The sequence below is a fragment of the Piliocolobus tephrosceles genome, chromosome X (assembly GCF_002776525.5).
Source record: "Piliocolobus tephrosceles isolate RC106 chromosome X, ASM277652v3, whole genome shotgun sequence".
Classification (NCBI taxonomy): domain Eukaryota; kingdom Metazoa; phylum Chordata; class Mammalia; order Primates; family Cercopithecidae; genus Piliocolobus; species Piliocolobus tephrosceles.
In genome coordinates, this window is record NC_045455.1 from 3,320,332 (window position 1) to 3,338,711 (window position 18,380).

An 18,380-nucleotide genomic window follows, 5' to 3' on the forward strand; every position below is an offset into this window, starting at 1 on the left:
TTCCTGTGGGCACCACGGACACTCATTGTTTCCTGTGGGCACCACGGACACTTATTGTTTCCTGTGGGCACCATGGACACTCACTGCTGCCGTCTGTCATTGTTCCCTGGCCCCTCCCATAGACTGAGGTAATGAACACACCTGCTCCGTGGGTCACACTGATATCAAATTCCGGGCCACGGGGTTTCATTAACCCCTCTGTCTGTTCACATGTGTGGTTCCCTTTTCCCCTATGGCACATCCTGGCCTTTAAGGACACCAGGCATGACAGGATACCCAGTGGGCATCCACCTGCTTTAGTCCATCATGGACCAGCCCTGCCCAAGGCTTGACCACGATTATAAGGTTCCCATGCACGTGCCTTCTCCCGTGCCCACGTGTCTGTCTGTCGGAGTGCCCAGCCTCTGCCTGTGCTGCCTCCTGCAGCCCGCTCCACTCTCCCCAGTTCCTACTGTCTCCAGGTCCGCTTTCTCCCTGTTGTTTTTGAAGCTCATTCCCCAGCACTTTCTGAAGGAAGAGCCCTTTCTCAGGAACAGTATTCCCTGAATTTGTGCCTGTGGATGACAGTGTGCTGCCTTCCACCTCAAAGTCAGTGGCTGGAAATACAATCCTTGGCCACATTTTCTGTCCTTAAGTATTTTCCTTCAGCATAGGGTGTGATTGATGCTCTCATTTTCCATGCACTGTGTAGGAATTGTTCTGTTTGCACGGGTGCCCACAGGATGTTATCCTTACTGAAATGACTAGCCATGAAAACATAGCCCGTCCAGTCCCACCCAGAAAAAGTATCCGTATCCGCACCAAAACGGTTCAACGTCTTGAAATTCATCAAAGATGATGGATGCCTGTGTTGGTGCTCCCAGGTGGAAAGGGTGATACTAGGACGTTGTACACATGGGGCATGCCTGTCCTGGGCAGATGGGACAGTGGGTTTTGGTGAGCACGCACCACTGGCAGCCTCGCCACACGGTGACGGGCACGTCACTCAGAGTCTCGGGTCCACCAGCTACGTTACCTGACATGATCACACACTTTTCATTCTGTGTGATTAGTATCTTTCTGGAAAAAAACAACCCTGAAACTCAGTTACTGATAAACAGAGCATTTCTTGTAAGACAGAATAAGGAAAAATGGGAAAACCCCTCCCAGTCCACAGTACATTCCTGAGAAATGAGCCTCTGTGGGTTCCTGGCCGCCCACCTCTCCCTGTGCACTGCGGCATCTGAGATGAAAGCGTTGCCGGTGCTCCTGTTCCTCACGTGGGTGAAACAGGAGTGAGCAAGAAGTGCAGGGCTCCTTCAAAGAGAAACAACCCGGGGCCTGCTGCCCACCGGCAGCTGGAGGGGCTTCCATCGGGGTGACTGGCTGGAATTCCCTGGTGAGGGTGACTGGCTGAGTCTCTGTGGTGGGGGTGACTGGGTTTCTGTGGTGGGGGTGAGGTGGTGGTGACAGCCTCAGCTTCCCTGGTGGGGTGACAGTCTGGGCTTCCACGGTAGGGGTGACAGTGTGGGCGTCTGTGGTGGGGTGACAGTCTGGGCTTCCATGGTAGGGGTGACTGGGTTTCCCTAGTGGGGTGACTGTTGGGCTTCCGTGGTAGGGGTGACTGGGCGTCTGTGGTGGGGTGACTGGGTTTCCGTGGTGGGGTGACTGACTGGGTTTCTGTGGTGGGGTGACTGGGTTTCCATGGTGGGGTGACTGACTGGGTTTCCGTGGTGGGGGTGACTGGGTTTCTGTGGTGGGGTGACTGGGTTTCCGTGGTGGGGTGACTGTGGGTTTCCGTGGTGGGGTGACTGGGTTTCTGTGGTGGGGTGACTGTGGGTTTCCGTGGTGGGGTGACTGTCTGGGTTTCCATGGTGGGGTGACTGTCTGGGTTTCCGTGGTGGGGTGACTGTCTGGGTTTCGGTAGTGGGATGATTGAGTTTCCGTGGTGGGGTGATTGGGTTTCTGTGCTGGGGGTGACTGTGGGTTTCTGTCGTGGGGGTGACTGTCTGGGTTTCTGTGCTGGGGGTGACTGGGCTCCTGTGGTGGGGTGACTGGGTTTCTGTCATGGGGTAACTGGACTCCCATGGTAGGGTGACTAGGTTTCCGTGGTGAAGTAACTGTCTGGGGGTGTGGTGGGGGTGAATGAGCATCCATGGTGGGGTGACTGAGCTTCCTCCCGCTGATGCACTGTTTGTCATCTGCAGCGGACTCTGACAAGCGTCATGCCAGTGACTTTGCCCTGTGGAAGGCGGCCAAACCCCAGGAGGTGTTCTGGGCCTCTCCCTGGGGACCCGGGAGGCCGGGTTGGCACATCGAGTGCTCTGCCGTCGCTAGGTAAGGTGCCTGCCGCTTCGTGGGGGTTGAGGCTCACGTTTCCCTGGGGCCTGCTCAGGGCAGCAGAGGATGTGCAGGGGAACAGGTGCAGCCTGGCATGTGTGCCCGCAGGTGGCTTTTTGGGAAGAGATTTTCCTGGAGTGTGACAGGCCATGGGAGGCGGTGAACCAAACCCATGACACATCAGGCTTTCCTGACCTCAGCGCCGCCTCCGTTTAGTGGAGGGGCTGCTTTTTGGTTCACACTTGCAGCTGCCCTGTTCCCTTACCCTTCTTTGCAGTTGCTGGTCCTCGGGGCCCTGGAGGAGAGTGCTCGCACCTACATCCCCCCTCGCTTCGCACTTCTCTAGCCCCCACATCCTTCTCCGCCTTCCCGCCAGCTCTTCTAGCTCAGGCAACTCACACGCCAGGGTGCTCTCCCACAGCACTGCTCTCCTGACCCACTGTGGCATCCCCTGCTCTGAAAACACCCTCTCTGTCCCTATCTCTGCCTCTCACTGGAGCCTTCTCCGCCTTCTCTCTGGTCCCCTTTGGACACGACTCAGGTGTCCACATTGTATGGCTCTGCCCGCAGCCGGGGGCCCTTTGGGCCTTTGAAAGGCAGCATACCACCTGTGCCCTATGTTGCGCAGCTGCCCATGGGGCTTGCCACGGTTAGTTTTCTTTCTTTTGTTTTGTTTTTTTGAGATAGAGTTTCACTCTTTTTGCCCAGGCTGGAGTGCAATGGTGCAATCTCAGCTCACCGCAGCCTCCACCTCCCGGGTTCAAGCGATTCTCCTGCCTCAGCCTCCTGAGTAGCTGGGATTACAGGCATGCGCCACCACCCCGGCTAATTTTGTATTTTTAGTAGAGACGGGGTTTCTCCATGTTGGTCAGGCTGGTCTTGAACTCCTGACCTCAGGTGATCCGCCCGCCTCGGCCTCCCAAAGTGCTGGAATTACAGACGTGAGCCACCGCACCCGGCACACGATTAGTTTGTTACCGTGGTGCTGATTTGTGTGGCCTGACCCTCTGCAGACAGCAGGGTACCTGGCCGCGTGTTTAGACTGTTCCTAGTGTTTCACTATTACAGATCTCCCTAGTGAATAACTGCGCGTATGTTTCCTATTTGTAGAAATGGGGTTTGTTTGTTTTGTTTTTCCATTATACTTTAACTTATAGGGTACAGGTGCACAATGTGCAGGTTTGTTACATTTGTATACATGTGCCATGTTGGTGTGCTGCACCCATTAACTCGTCATTTACGTTAGGTATGTCTCCTAATGCTATCTCTCCTCGCTCCCCCCACCCCATGACAGACCCCGGTATGTGATGTTCCCCACCCTGTGTCCAAGTGTTCTCATTGTTTAATTCCCACCTATGAGTGAGAACATGTGGTGTTTGGTTTTTTGTCCTTGTGATAGTTTGCTGAGAATGATGGCTTCCAGCTTCATCCATGTCCCTACAAAGGGCATGAACTCATCTTTTTCTTATGGCTGCATAGTATTCCATGGTGTGTATGTGCCACATTTTCTTAATCCAGTCTATCATTGATGGACATTTGTGTTGGTTCAAAGTCTTTGCTATTGTGAATAGTGCTGCAGTAAACATACGTGTGCATGTGTCTTTATAGCAGCATGATTTATAATCCTTTGGGTATATATCCAGTAATAGGATGGCTGGGTCAAATGGTATTTCTAGTTCTAGATCCTTGAGGAATTGCCACACTGTCTTCCACAATGGTTGAACTACTTTACAGTCCCACTGACAGTGTAAAAGCGTTCCTATTTCTCCACATCCTCTCCAGCACCTGTTGTTTCCTGACTTTTTAATGATCGCATTCTAACTGGTGTGGGATGGTATATCGTTGTGGTTTTGATTTGCATTTCTCTGATGGCCAGTGATGATGAGCATTTTTTCATGTGTCTGTTGGCTGCATGAATGTCTTCTTTTGAGAAGTGTTGTCTCTTCATATGCTTCACCCACTTTTTGATAGGGTTGTTTGATTTTTTCTTGTAAATTTGTTTAAGTTCTTTGTAGATTCTGGATATTAGCCCTTTGTCAGTTGGGTAGATTGTAAAAATTTTCTCCTGTTCTGTAGGTTGCCTGTTCACTCTGATGGTTGTTTCTTTTGCTATGCAGAAGCTCTTTAGTTTAATTAGATCCCATATGTCAATGTTGGCTTTTGTTGCCATTGCTTTTGGTGTTTTAGTCATGGAGTCCTTGCCCATGCCTATGTCCTGAATGGTATTGTCTAGGTTTTCTTCTAGGGTTTTTATGGTTTTAGGTCTAACATTTAAGTCTTTAATCCATCTTGAATTAATTTTTGTGTAAGATGTAAGGACAGGATCCAATTTCAGCTTTCCACATATGGCTAGCCAGTTTTCCCACCACCATTTATTAAATAGGGAATCCTTTCCCCATTTTTTTGTCAGGTTTGTCAAAGTTCAGATGGTTGTAGATGTGTGGTATTATTTCTGAGGGCTCTGTTCTGTTCCATTGGTCTATATCTCTGTTTTGGTACCAGTACCATGCTGTTTTGGTTACTGTAGCCTTATAGTATAGTTTGAAGTCAGGTAGCGTGATGCCTCCAGCTTTGTTCTTTTGGCTTAGGATTGTCTTGGCAATAAGGCTCTTTTTTGAACTTTAAACCATATGAACTTTAAAGTAGTTTTTTCCAATTCTGTGAAAAAAGTCATTGGTAACTTAATGGGTATGGCATTGAATCTATAAATTACCTTGGGCAGTATGGCCATTTTCACGATACTGATTCTTCCTATCCATGAGCATGGAATATTCTTCCATTTGTTTGTGTCCTCTTTTATTTCATTGAGCAGTGGTTTGTAGTTCTTCTTGAAGAGGTCCTTCACATCCCTTGTAAGTTGGATTCCAAGGTATTTTATTCTCTTTGAAGCAATTGTGAATGGGAGTTCACTGATGATTTGACTCTCTGATTGTCTATTATTGGTGTATAGGAACGCTTGTGATTTTTGCACATTGATTTTGTATCCTGAGACTTTGCTGAAGTTGCTTATCAGCTGAAGGAGATTTTGAGCTGAGGCGATGGGGTTTTCTAAATATACAATCATGTCATCTGCAAACAGGGACAATTTGACTTCCTCTTTTCCTAATTGAATACCGTTTATTTCTTTCTCCTGCCTGATTGCCCTGGCCAGAACTTCCAACACTATGTTGAATAGGAGTGGTGAGAGAGGGCATCCCTGTCTTGTGCCAGTTTTCAAATGGAATGCTTCTAGTTTTTGCCCATTCAGTATGATTTTGGCTGTGGGTTTGTCATAAATAGCTCTTACTATTTTGAGATACATCCCGTCAATACCTAGTTTATTGAGAGTTTTTAGTATGAAGGGCTGCTGAATTTTGTCAAAGGCCTTTTCTGCATCTATTGAGATAATCATGTGGCTTTGTCTTTGGTTCTGTTTATGTGATGGATTAGGTTTATTGATTTGCGTGAGTTGAACCAGCCTTGCATTCCAGGGATGAAGCCCACTTGATCATGGTGGATAAGCTTTTTGATGTGCTGCTGGATTCGGTTTGCCAGGATTTTATTGCAGATTTTTGCATTGATGTTCATCAGGGATATTGGTCTAAAATTCTCCTTTTTAATTGTGTCTCTGCCAGGTTTGAGATCAGGATGATGCTGGCCTCATAAAATATGTTAGCGAGGATTCCCTCATTTTCTATTGATTGGAATAGTTTCAGAAGGAATGGTACCCAGCTCCTCTCTGTACATCTGGTAGAATTTGGCTGTGAATCCATCTGGTCCTGGTGTTTTTTTGGTTGGTAGGCTATTATTGCCTCAATTTCAGAGCCTGTTATTGGTCTATTCAGGGATTCAGCTTCTTCCTGGTTTAGTCTTGGGAGGGTGTATGTGACCAGGAATTCATCCATTTCTTCTAGGTTTTCTAGTTTATTTGTGTAGAGCTGTTTATAGTATTCTTGGATGGTAGTTTGTATTTCTGTGGGGTTGGTGGTGACATCTGCTTTATCATTTTTTATTGCGTCTATTTGATTCTTCTCTCGTCTTCTTTATTAGTCTTGCTAGCAGTCTATCAATTTTGTTGAGCTTTTCAAAAAACCAGCTCCTAGATTCATTGATTTTTTTGGAGGGTTTTTTGTGTCTCTGTCTCCTTCAGTTCTGCTCTGATCTTAGTTATTTCTTGCCTTCTGCTAGCTTTTGAATGTGTTTGCTCTTGCTTCTCTAGTTCTTTTAATTGTGATGTTAGGGTGTCACTTTTAGATCTTTCCTGCTTTCTCTTGTGGGCATTTAGTGCTATAAATTTCCCTGTACACACTGCTTTAAATGTGTCCCAGAGATTCTGGTATGCTGTGCCTTTGTTCTCATTGGTTTCAAAGAACATCTTTATTTCTGTCTTCATTTCGTTATGTACTCAGTAGTGATTCAGGAGCAGGTTGTTAAGTTTCCAAGTAGTTGAATGATTTTGAGTGAGTGTCTTAATCCTGAGTTCTAGTTTGATTGCACAGTGGTCTGAGAGACAGTTTGTTATAATTTCTGTTCTTGTACATTTGCTGAGGAGTGCTTTACTTCCAATTATGTGGTCAATTTTGGAATAAGTGCAATGTGGTGATGAAAAGAATGTATATTCTGTTGATTTGGGGTGGAGATTTCTGTAGATGTCTATTAGGTCTGCTTGTTGCAGAGCTGAGTTCAATTCCTGAATATCCTTGTTAACTTTCTGTCTTGTTGATCTGTCTAATGTTGACAGTGGGGTGTTAAAGTCTCCCATTATTATTGTGTGGAAGTCTAAGTCTCTTTGTAGGTCTCTAAGGACTTGCTCTATGAATCTGGGTGCTCCTGTATTGGGTGCATATATGTTTAGGATAGTTAGCTCTTCTTGTTGAATTGATCCCTTTACCATTATGTAGTGGCTTTCTTTGTCTCTTTTGATCTTTGTTGGTTTAAAGTCTGTTTTATCAGAGCCTAGGTTTGCAACCCCTGCTTTTTTTTTTTTTTTCCATTTGCTTGGTAGATCTTCCTCCATCCCTTTATTTTGAGCCTATGTGTGTCTCTGCACGTGAGATGGGTCTCCGGAATACAGCAGACTGATGGGTCTTGACTCTTTATCCAATTTGCCAGTCTGTGTCTTTTAACTGAAGCATTTAGCTTATTTACATTTAAGGTTAATATTGTTATGTGTGAATTTGATCCGGTCATTATGATGTTAGCTGGTAATTTTGCTCATTAGTTGATACAGTTTCTTCCTAGTAACGATGGTCTTTACAATTTGGCATATTTTTGCAGTGGCTGGTACTGGTTTTTCCTTTCCGTGTTCAGTGCTTCCTTCAGGAGCTCTTGTAAGGCAGGCCTGGTGGTGACAGAATCTCTCAGCATTTGCTTGTCTGTAAAGGATTTTATTTTTCCTTCACTTATGAAGCTTAGTTTGGCGGGATATGAAATTCTGGGTTGAAAATTCTTTTCTTTAAGAGTGTTGAATATTGGCCCCCTCCCTCTTCTGGCTTGTAGAATTTCTGCTGAGAGGTCTGCTGTTAGTCTGATGGGCTTCCCTTTGTGGGTAACCCGACCTTTCTCTCTGGCTGCCCTTAACATTTTTTCCTTAATTTCAACTTTGGTGAATCTGACAGTTGTGTGTCTTGGAGTTGCTCTTCTTGAGGAGTATCTCTGTGGCGTTCTCTGTATTTCCTGAATTTGAATGTTGGCCTGCCCTGCTAGGTTGGGGAAGTTCTCCTGGATAATATCCTGAAGAGTGTTTTCCAGCTTGGTTCCATTCTCCCTGTCACTTTCAGGTACACCAATCAGATGTAGATTAGGTCTTTTCACACAGTCCCATATTTCTTGGAGGCTTTGTTCATTTCTTTTTACTCTTTCCTGTCAACTTCTCTTCTTGCTTCATTTCATTCATTTGATCTTCAATCACTGATACCCTTTCTTCCACTTGATCAAATTGGCTACTGAAGCTTGTGCATGCATCATGTAGGTCTTGTGCCATGGTTTTCAGCTCCATCAGGAGCTAAAATTTAAGGTCTTCTCTATGCTGTTTATTCTAGTTAGCCATTCATCTGATCTTTTTTCAAGGTTTTTATCTTCTTTGCAATGGGTTCAAACATCCTCCTTTTGCTCGGAGAAGTTTGTTAATTACCAATCATCTGAAAACTTCTTCTCTCAACTCGTCAAAGTCATTCTCCGTCTAGCTTTGTTCCATTGCTGGCGAGAAGCTGCATTCCTTTTGAGGAGAAGAAGTGCCCTGATTTTTAAAATTTTCAGCTTTTCTGCTCTGTTTTCTCCCCATGTTTGTGGTTTTATCTACCTTTGGTCTTTGATGATGGTGATATACAGATGGAGTTTTGGTGTGGATGTCCTTTGTGTTCGTTAGTTTTCCTAATAGTCAGGACCCTCAGCTGCAGGTCTGTTGGAGTTTTCTGGAGGTCCACTCCAGACCCTGTTTGCCTGGGTATCACCAGCGGGGGCTGCAGAGCAGCAAATATTGCAGAACAGCAGATGTTGCTGCCTGATCATTCCACTGGAAGCTTTGTCTCAGAGGGGCACCTGGCTATATGAGGTGTCAGTTGGCCTGTAAAGGGAGGTGTCTCCCAGTTAGGTTACTCGAGGGTCAGGGACCCACTTGGGGAGGCAGTCTGTCCGTTCTCAGATCTCAAACTCCATGCTGGGAGAACCACTGCTCTCTTCATAGCTGTCAAGCAGGAACGTTTAAGTCTGCAGAAGTTTCTGTTGCCTTTTGTTCAGCTATGCCCTGCCTCCAGAGGTGGAGTCTACAGAGGCATGCAGGCCTCCTTGAGCTGCTATGGGTTCCACCCAGTTTGAGCTTCCTGGCTGCTTTGTTTACCTAGTCAAGCCTCAGCAATGGCAGATGCTGAGCCTCCCCCAGCCTCACTGCTGCCTTGCAGTCAGACTGCTGTGCTAGCAAGTGAGCGAGGCTCCATGTTCATGGGACCCTCCGAGCTAGGCGTGGGATATAATCTCCTGGTGTGCCGTTTGCTAAGACCATTAGAAAAGCGCAGTATTAGGGTGGGAGTATCCCGATTTTCCAAGTACCGTCTGTCATGGCTTCCCTTGGGTAGGAAAGGGAATTCCCTGACCCCTTGTGCTTCCTAGGTGAGGCGATGCCCCACCCTGTTTCAGCTCACACTCCGTGGACTGCACCCACTGTCCAACAAGCCCCAGTGAGATGAACCTAGTACCTCAGTTGGAAATGCAGAAATCACCCTTCTTCTGCGTTGCTCACGCTGGGAGCTGTAGACTGGAGCTGTTCCTATTTGGCCATCTTGGAAACAACACCAGAAACGGGATTTTAAAAAAATCACTGTTAACTCATGGATTTTAGTATACTTGATAGCAAATATTTATTTTAATGAAGTTTTAAAAAACTTACAAACACAGGAAAGGATGATTAAGGTAAACATTTTAAGCTATTAGCTACATCAAAGATTTTCAGATGGAGAAATCCAGTCACCCTGAAACCGGTGGGCATCCTATCGGGGATGTGTTTCCTGGCTGGGTGTAGAGGGGGTTGGGTGGGGATAATTATCTCCCATGAGAGGACTTTGCTCCATTCATGGACTCCCAGACTGCTTGAGTGAGTATTCAGCCCTGAGTAGGGTCACCCCATTCCACCAGGAGGGAAGCCTTGTCCCCCACCACCTGTCTCTCTAAATTTTGATGGGTCTTCTTTAAAGAGATTCCCTTTGCTGCTAAGCCCCCACCACTTGCACTGTGGTTATGCGGCTCATCCGGAAATGCTTCCGTCATTCCTCAGACCTCAAGCTCTGTTGTTAGTAGGAAGCATGGGCCTGACTTTTGATTAAAAAAAATTAAAAATGTCCAGTCACCAGTCACACTTTAACTACTTCTGTGTGTCTATCAATACTTAATAGCAGACCATGGCATATAAACTGAGTTGTAGATTCGTTGTTTAGGTTCAAATAATTTCTCTAAAGCAGATAGAAAACATTTAGTGAGTTTGACATGTAATGTTACTATGAAATACCTTATTTTTGTAGAAAAATTAAATAATGAAGAGACCATTGTTGTTCCTTCTGAGCCTTCTCTGATTTTAAAATAGGTGTTAATGTGGATATCAGGAGCGAGACTAAGATAGTGAAGGCTGTGGCCCCATCGTTCAGCTTGTGAAACTTTCACATTGTGTTGGCTTCAGATCTTCGTAAGGGAGAATTGCCCGTCCAGATACAAATGAGGCCCCTGCCATCTCCTCCCCAGTCCTGGTCCCACGGTCTCCTTCCCAGCATTTGAACTGCAGGGAATGTTAGAGTTACCCTGAGACGACCCATCACTAAGATGTAAAAATCTTAGGACGTCATGCTACAACGTGTGTTTCTGCGATGCCTGTTTCCTCAGGCTTGAGACCTGCGTGTGCAGTCCTTCCCCGAGCACAGGGAGCCAGACCAGTGGGAGCAGGAAGGACCTCCACGAGGTATTGGCACCTTAGAAACTTCTATATCTATCATTTTAAGAAACTCCACCGGCCTGCTGCATCGCCATGCTTCTGCAGCTGGTCCAGGGACAGAGCTTCGACTGGGCTGGCCCAGCCTCATTTCCCCCATCAACCCCATTAATTTTAGTGTGTTGGTTTGCAAAAATGCGGTTTTTGTGGATACATAGCACAGCACTGTAGGAGAAATGGCAACATGTGTTGCTTTGAACTCTCTTACCTTGTTATCCCTGTGTGACTGTTACATTTGCAAAAGCCAGATGAAACATTGTCATGATTTTATAGTTCCATCTCTTATTAAAGTTAGAAAATCACTAAACTCTACTATTGAAAGTAAGTAAAGGTAGGCCAGGTGCCGTGGCTCACGCCTGTAATCCCAGCACTGTGGGAGGCCGAGGTGGGCAGATCATGAGGTCAGGAGATCGAGACCGCAGTGAAAACCCATTTCTACTAAAAATACAAAAAATTAGCTGGGCACAGTGGCGGGCTCCTGTAGTCCCAGCTACTAGGGAGGCAGAGGCAGGAGAATGGCATGAACCCGGGAGGCAGAGCTTGCAGTGAGCCAAGATCACACCACTGCACTCCAACCTGGGCAACAGAGCGAGACTCTGTCTCAAAAATAAATAAATAAATAAAATAAAGAAAGTAAGTAAAGGTAATTTTTTGAGTTAAAAAATAGAGAAAGAAAGCAAAGAAAAGAAAGAAAGAAAACAAAAGAAAAGAACGAACCTGGAGCCAAAAGAATGTCCCTTTACTAGGATGAAAAGTCGTGAATTATGGGTTTGTGATGACAGGATTTCAGTTTTCATTTGAATCAGTTAAATTATCATGCAAATTGATTTAAAATTGAGATTCATTTATTCATTGAATTAAAAAGGCTGGAAGGAGTAAATAGTTGAGGTTAGAAGAAAATATGCTGCTTGATTGAATGAATTCACTACTTTGTACTGTTTCTTGCAGTATGGTATTTGGAAGTCAACTGGATATCCATTCAGGTGGGATAGATTTAGCTTTTCCACATCATGAAAATGAAATTGCACAGTGTGAAGTCTTTCATCAGTGCGAGCAGTGGGGAAATTATTTTCTGCATTCTGGTAAGTACTAACTTCAGATTTAATTGGTTCTGTTTCAATTCTGGCAGTCTGTCTTTGTCGGCGGAACAGCTACATTTGGAAATACATAATAGATCAGCTAATAGGTCAAGAAATGGATTTGCCTCTTAAATTATTTTTGAGTTTCAATCATTTGGGCATGAAATTATTTGGATTGCAGCAATGATTATACCTTTTTGGAATTGACTAGAATATGGAAAATGTTTGGCAATGCTGTTCTATGTATGTTTCTTTCAAGTAAAACTATTAGGAAGGAACTTCAAGTAGTACAATGTAATGATAATTATGAACACTCCTTTCTGAAGCTATAATATTGTCACTAGACATCTCTGCCATCTTCTAAAAACATTGCCCTTCTTTCCACTCTTCAAACCCCTCATTGATGAACCCCAGCTGTCTGCTCTCAGAAGTGGATGCTACACCGTGAGTTAAGCAACAGCTCGAACCCAGCAGTTTTGGAATTCGCCTGGATGCACTGGAAGAGTCATATTTCCAAGTTTACAGGGCCAGAATTAGCTGGTCTTACTACCTTTTGGGAATGGCCAGCTAAGGTATTTGAGATGAAGAAATATAGTGTTTGGTAGTGATAGGATTTGGAGATGCAAACTTCGACATCTAAAATACAGAAAATTAACAAATACTAGTTTTTGAAATCCTTGAATGGGAAATGAGGATGTCACAGTAAGGTGACATTAAATGCAGAAGTGCTCCGGTTTTCTGGTCCGCAGCAGAGTTCACTTGGGTTTCTTCATGAAAGTAAATAGATGAGGCTGATTGCCCCAAAGTCACTTCCTCAGTGACTTCATTCAGGGCTCAATCCAGCACCCCTGAACTGTCTGAGGAGCTGGCATTGCTCCCTCTGCAGGCGCGTTTCTGTCTGCAGATTTATCCTCTTTAGTAGGTCGGGGTTTGTTATTGACACCACGACCTGCCATGAGTCCTTCAGCGAGCGTGGAGCTGGAGGCAGAAAGGGCAGCCTTAGCTGTGTGACGCTTGGCCCTGTCAGGTAATGAGGAGGGCGGGGGTCTAGAAACGGAGGTCGTGTTCACCTTCTGATGTGGGAATGGGAAAGCATTTGTTGTTGTTGTTGTTGTTGTTGTTGAGACAGTCTCGCTCCATCCCCCAGGCTGGGAGCGCAGTGGCACTATCTGAGCTCACCACAACCTCTGCCTCCCGGGTTCAAGCAATTCTCCTGCCTCCGCTGTCCTAGTAGCTGGGACTACAGGTGCACACCACCACACCCGGCTAATTTTTGTATTTTTAGTAGAAGCGGGGTTTCACCATGTTGGCCAGGCTGGTCTCAAACCCCTGACCTCAAGTGATCCACCACCTCTGCCTCCCAAAGTGCTGGGATTATGGACATGAGCCACCGCACCCCATGGGAAAGTTTTGTTGCTATTTTTCCAGTGTTTTTTTTTTTTTTTTTTTTTTTTTACCACCTGTTAAGATACCAGGAATCTTTTTCATACTAGTTTGGCCCCAAACAAAACATCAGTGTCTCCTGACACAGGAGAAGTTACACCTGTTCTCCTGTACCTAGTGGATGGAAGAGCTACGTGGGCAGACGCTATCCCAGCCTGTTCAGGCTGCTATAGCCAAATACTAAAAGCAGGCATCTTATGAACAACAGCAATGAATTCCTCCCAGTTCTGCTGGCTGGAAGTCCTGCGTCAGTGCACTGGCAGATTCGGTGTCCCGGAAGGGCCTGTCTCCCCTTCATAGATGGCCGTCAGCTCTCCAGGGGCCTCTGTTGTAAGAGCACTGATTCCATTCACACTGGCTCTGCCCCCTATGACCGTATCACCTCCCACAGGCCCTGCCTTCAGTTACCATCACCTGAGGGCTGAGGGTTTAGACAGGAATTTGGGAGGACGTGAACATTCAGGCCTTAGCAAATGTGTTTCATTTTCCAAATATCATCAGTTTTAGTGTAATCACGTTATATAGAATGACATATTCAAAGTTATATATGTTTTTTGGAAATCACAGTCTAATCAGTTTGTTTGTTTGTTTGTTTGTTTGTTTGTTTTTTGAGGCAGAGTGTCGCTCTGTGGCCCAGGCTGGAGTGCAGTGGCATGAACATAGCTCACTATAGGCCCAACCTCCTGGACTCAAGCGATCCTCCCACCTCAGCCTCCTGAGTGCTGGGATGTTGGGACTGCAGGTGTACCCACCACGCCCAGCTAATTTTTAATTTTTTTGTAGAGACCGGGTGTTGCCGTGTTGCCCAGACTGGTCTCCAAACTCCTGGGCTCAAGCGGTCCTGCTGCCTTAGGCTCCCAAAGGGCTGGGATTACGGGTGTGAGCCACCATGTCCAGCCTGGAGCACTGCTATTTGAAGTTGTGTCAGAAAAAGAGGAACAGTCTTCTGTTAGAAACAGAAAGCACTTCTCTTGGAGATAAGCCTTGTAAAGCTACAGGCCAGGGAGAACTTCAGGTTCAGATTTAGGAGTTCCTTAAATGGGTTTGGTTTTCCTCCTGTCTTTCACATACATGGGGGATGAAATAATACCCGTGTCATCAAAGTCTGTGAACACAACTGCACAGAACCTCTGATTCTTCCCACTCGGAGACCCACAAGCACCACTCTGGTTTTGGACAATGGTCAACAAGCTTCACTGCCAAGTGCCTGATTTGCCAAATGAGAGCTTTGTCTTTTCTTCGGATTCCGTCTGTTAAATCCGTATCTCTGCATTAGAGGAAAGGGGAAAATAGATGAAATACTGCTGTCGGCACCACGGGTACTGGTTCTTGTTTAGCTTCTGAGTCAGCTGGGACACCCCTGCCATCCGCCCTTGGTGTGGGGCTGAGTGTCCCTGAACCGTGGAACAAGGGCAGGTCGTGTCTTCCCAGAAGGCCCAGCACGGCTGAAGATTTGGGGGCAGGTTTATACCAACATACACTGGTCTGTACATTGGATACATGCAGGTTCCCATTCGTTTCCCAGGAAGCCATGTGTCCCTGAGGCCAGAGAGTCTCCTCACCCAGCTCAGACTGAATGCTTTTGTTTTTGTTTCAGGGCATTTGCACGTGAAAGGCAAAGAAGAAAAAATGTCCAAATCATTAAAAAACTACATTACTATTAAGGTAATGTGCTTTTTGTACAGTATCTCTGAGGTGCTGATAGCTTGTGGAACCCATCTCAGAGGCTTCTGTGTCATTTGAGAACACAGAAACCCATTCCCAGTGCCCTCTGGCCCCTTTCCTAGGACCAGACCTGCCTCACCTCCCTCCCACGTTAAGTGGCTCTCCGCCTAATTGCTCTCAACTGTGCACCTCCTGCAGGTTTCCACAGTCTCTTCTTGGTGGAACTTACCTTTCTCTTTCCGGGTTTCAAGGCCGGCGCCTTCTTCCTTGTCTTTTCCTTTTATAATGGTTGTCTCTGCCTTGGCGCATCTGCTAACTTCCTTCCCTCCCTCATCCACTGCCTCCTACTAGTGTGGCTTTGGGATTTGTTTGGGTTTTGCTGTTTGCCTTTAATAGTCTCAGAGCTGGCTGGATCCTTAACCAACCTGAAAAATGTCATCGTGCTGTGGTGCTGACACATGGAATGGGAATTTCCGTGTGAATGGAAAACAGGCGCACACACGGAGGGCTCTGGCTGACACAGTTTGAGCTCCTCCTTTGTCTTCTGGCCTGTCTTTAAAGCCAGATTTAATTTAATTGCAAAATAAATGGAGAAGAATAGTAACCAGATCTCACCACCTAAACAGCAAACCAGTGAAAGCTGTACCCGTCAGATTTAGGATAAACCAACAGGGACTGCTCCTCACAAAATAATGTGTATATAGTTTCCTTAAGTAGACTTTTTCCATTTTATCCTGGGCAAAATTTCAAACCTATAGAAACGTTGAAAGAAACGTCACTATGGCTCCACCCAGATTCAATAGTTGTGATTGTTTTGCTGTATTTGCTGTGTAGGATCTTTTTCCCCTACCCAGCTTAGATTCTCTCACTCTCAGGGCGCCTAAATTAATTAGTAAATTAGACTGGCCAAAGACAGATCGTCAAGAGAAGAGAAATGTATTAGCGCGTGTACGGCACACGTAGAGGTGGAGCATGGCGGTTGCATGACGCAGAGGGGGGTCGGAGCCCGGCCACGGGGTTGCATAAGGCAGAGGGGGTCCCAAACCGGCCACAGAGTTACATGACGCAGAGTGGGGTTGGAGCCCGGCCACGGGGTTGCATGACGCAGAGGGGGTCCCAAACCGGCCACGGAGTTACATGATGCAGAGTGGGGTCGGAGCCAGGCCATGGGGTTGCATGATGCAGAGGGGGTCCCAACCCGGCCACCGGGTTACATGACATAGAGTGGGGTCGGAGCCCGGCCACGGGGTTACATGATGCAGAGGGCATTGGAGCCCAGCCACGGGGTTGCATGATGTAGAGGGGGTGGGAGCCCGGCCACGGGGTTGCATGATGAAGGGGGGTGGGAGCCCAGCCATGGGGTTGCATGACGCAGAGGGGGTCCCAACCCAGCCACAGGGTTACATTACGCAGAATGCGGTCGGAGCCCGGCCACAGGGCTGCATGATGCAGAGGGGGTGGGAGCCCAGCCACAGGGTTGCATGGCGCAGAGGGGGTCAGAGCCCGGCCACGGGGATGCATGGTGCAGAGGGAGTCAGAGCCCAGCCACTGCAGGGACCTTGCTTTATTGAGCTTCACTTTACCACACTTCACAGATGCCGTGTCTTTACAGATTGAAGGTTTGTGGCAGCCCTGCACCAAGCAAGTCTGTTGGCATGATTTTGCCGACAGCATATTCTCACTTCGTTTCTGTGTGTCATATTTGGGTAATTCTTGCAATGTTTCAAGTTTCTCATTAAATCTGTTATGGTGATCTGTGATCAGTGATCTCTGATGTTACTGTTGTAATTGTTTTAGGGCTCCATGAACCACACCCATGGAACTTAGTATGTGTTGTGCGTGTTCTGACTGCTCCACCAACTGTCCGTTCCCTTAAATCTGCCCCTCCTTGAGCTCCCCTGAGACACAAGGTTCTTGTGTTGCATTTGTATGTTGTGTCTTTTTAGTTTTTTGTGTGTGTGTGGTTAAAGAAACCATGTAGCATAAAAGTTATCATCTTAACCATTTAGTTCAGTAGTGTTAATATGTTAACATTGTTATGCAACAGATCTCTAGAACTTTTTCATCTTGTAAAACCAAAACTGTGGACTCATTGAACAACTTCCCATTTCCCCTTTCCCCAGGCCTTGGCAACAACCCTTTTACTTTCTGTTTCCATGATTTTGGCTGCTCTAGATCTCATGTAAGTGGAATCATATAGTAATTGTCCTTTTGTGACTGGCTTATTTCACTTAGCATGGTGTTCTCAAGATTTACCCATGTTATATTCCATGTCAAAATTTCCTTCCTTTAGGCTGAATTGTATTTCATTGTTCTTTCTAGGTTTCTAATCTAATCTACAGCAGTATCTACTTTTGTTTTCCCTGTGGTGTTGACTTTTTGAAGAGATGGGGCCACTTGTCTTGTTGAACATCCCACATTTTGGATTTGTCTGTTTCGTTGTGGTGTCATTTAGCTTGTTCTTCTATCTCCTCTAGTTCCTTTCACTGAAAGTGAGGGTTAAAGGGTCAGTTTGACCCAGGTAGAAGCTTTTTGGCAGGAATACCTTGTAGTTGATGCTGTGAACTCACAGTGCGTTCCCTGGGGGCTGCAAGGTCAGGTTGTCCTATGATTCATGATGGTGAGTTTTACCGTTTGTTAAGGAATGACTACCACATCCCTCTACTGCAGAGTTGATTTTCTTCTTAAGAATATTAAGCGGCCGGGCGCGGTGGCTCAAGCCTGTAATCCCAGCACTTTGGGAGGCCGAGACGGGCGGATCACAAGGTCAGGAGATCGAGACCATCCTGGCCAACACAATGAAACCCCGTCTCTACTAAAAAATACAAAAAACTAGCCGGGCGAGGTGGCGGGCGCCTGTAGTCCCAGCTACTCGGGAGGCTGAGGCAGGAGAATGGCGTAAACCCGGGAGGCGGAGCTTGCAGTGAGCTGAGATCCGGCCACTGCACTCCAGCCTGGGCGACAGAGCGAGACTCCGTCTCAAAAAAAAAAAAAAAAAAAGAATATTAAGCATCTGAGCAGTGGCATGCTGTGTGGTATTTTGTACCCTAATAAACTTCCGCCCTATGGTTTTAGAGGCTTCACTTTGATCATGTATTTCATTGGTTATTGCAAAGTCATGGCTGACCAGTTGTTCCCTCTTTTACATTTATTAGTTGGCATTCCTCTTAAAGAAAAGGGTTTTGTCTTTCTTTTTGTAGTAGACAGAGTCAATGATTTATATTTATTTAGTGTATTGTCAATTCAGTCATTATCTTTTTGGTGTTGAAATCATCCTGGATTTAGTCAGGCAGGGTTCTTCTGATTGGCTCCGGCCCCCCAGGGACAGGCCCCTTGGCCTCTCTTGTGCCCTTCTGCACCTGCCTGCCTTTTGCTTTCCTACCCAGACCTGCTGTTTCTCCAAGCAGCCTCCCTGCCTTTGA

General features: G+C 46.3%; 1 protein-coding gene across 8 annotated transcripts in view; it reads left to right on the top strand.

Annotated features, from left to right (window-relative positions):
- The window catches only part of CARS2 (cysteinyl-tRNA synthetase 2, mitochondrial), a 64,512-nt gene that overhangs the window by 30,262 nt on the left and 15,870 nt on the right, over positions 1 to 18,380 (top strand). For 6 of the 8 annotated variants that reach the window (XM_023217653.1, XM_023217652.2, XM_023217651.3 and 3 more), the window contains 3 exons: positions 2,187 to 2,316; positions 11,720 to 11,853; positions 14,891 to 14,958. In XM_023217653.1, the coding sequence (XP_023073421.1) occupies positions 2,187 to 2,316; positions 11,720 to 11,853; positions 14,891 to 14,958 (332 nt within the window). Of the gene's footprint in view, positions 1 to 2,186; positions 2,317 to 10,665; positions 10,742 to 11,719; positions 11,854 to 14,890; positions 14,959 to 18,380 lie in introns of all 8 variants that reach the window. The other 2 variants (XM_023217654.2, XM_023217656.1) reach the window with 1 other exon arrangement.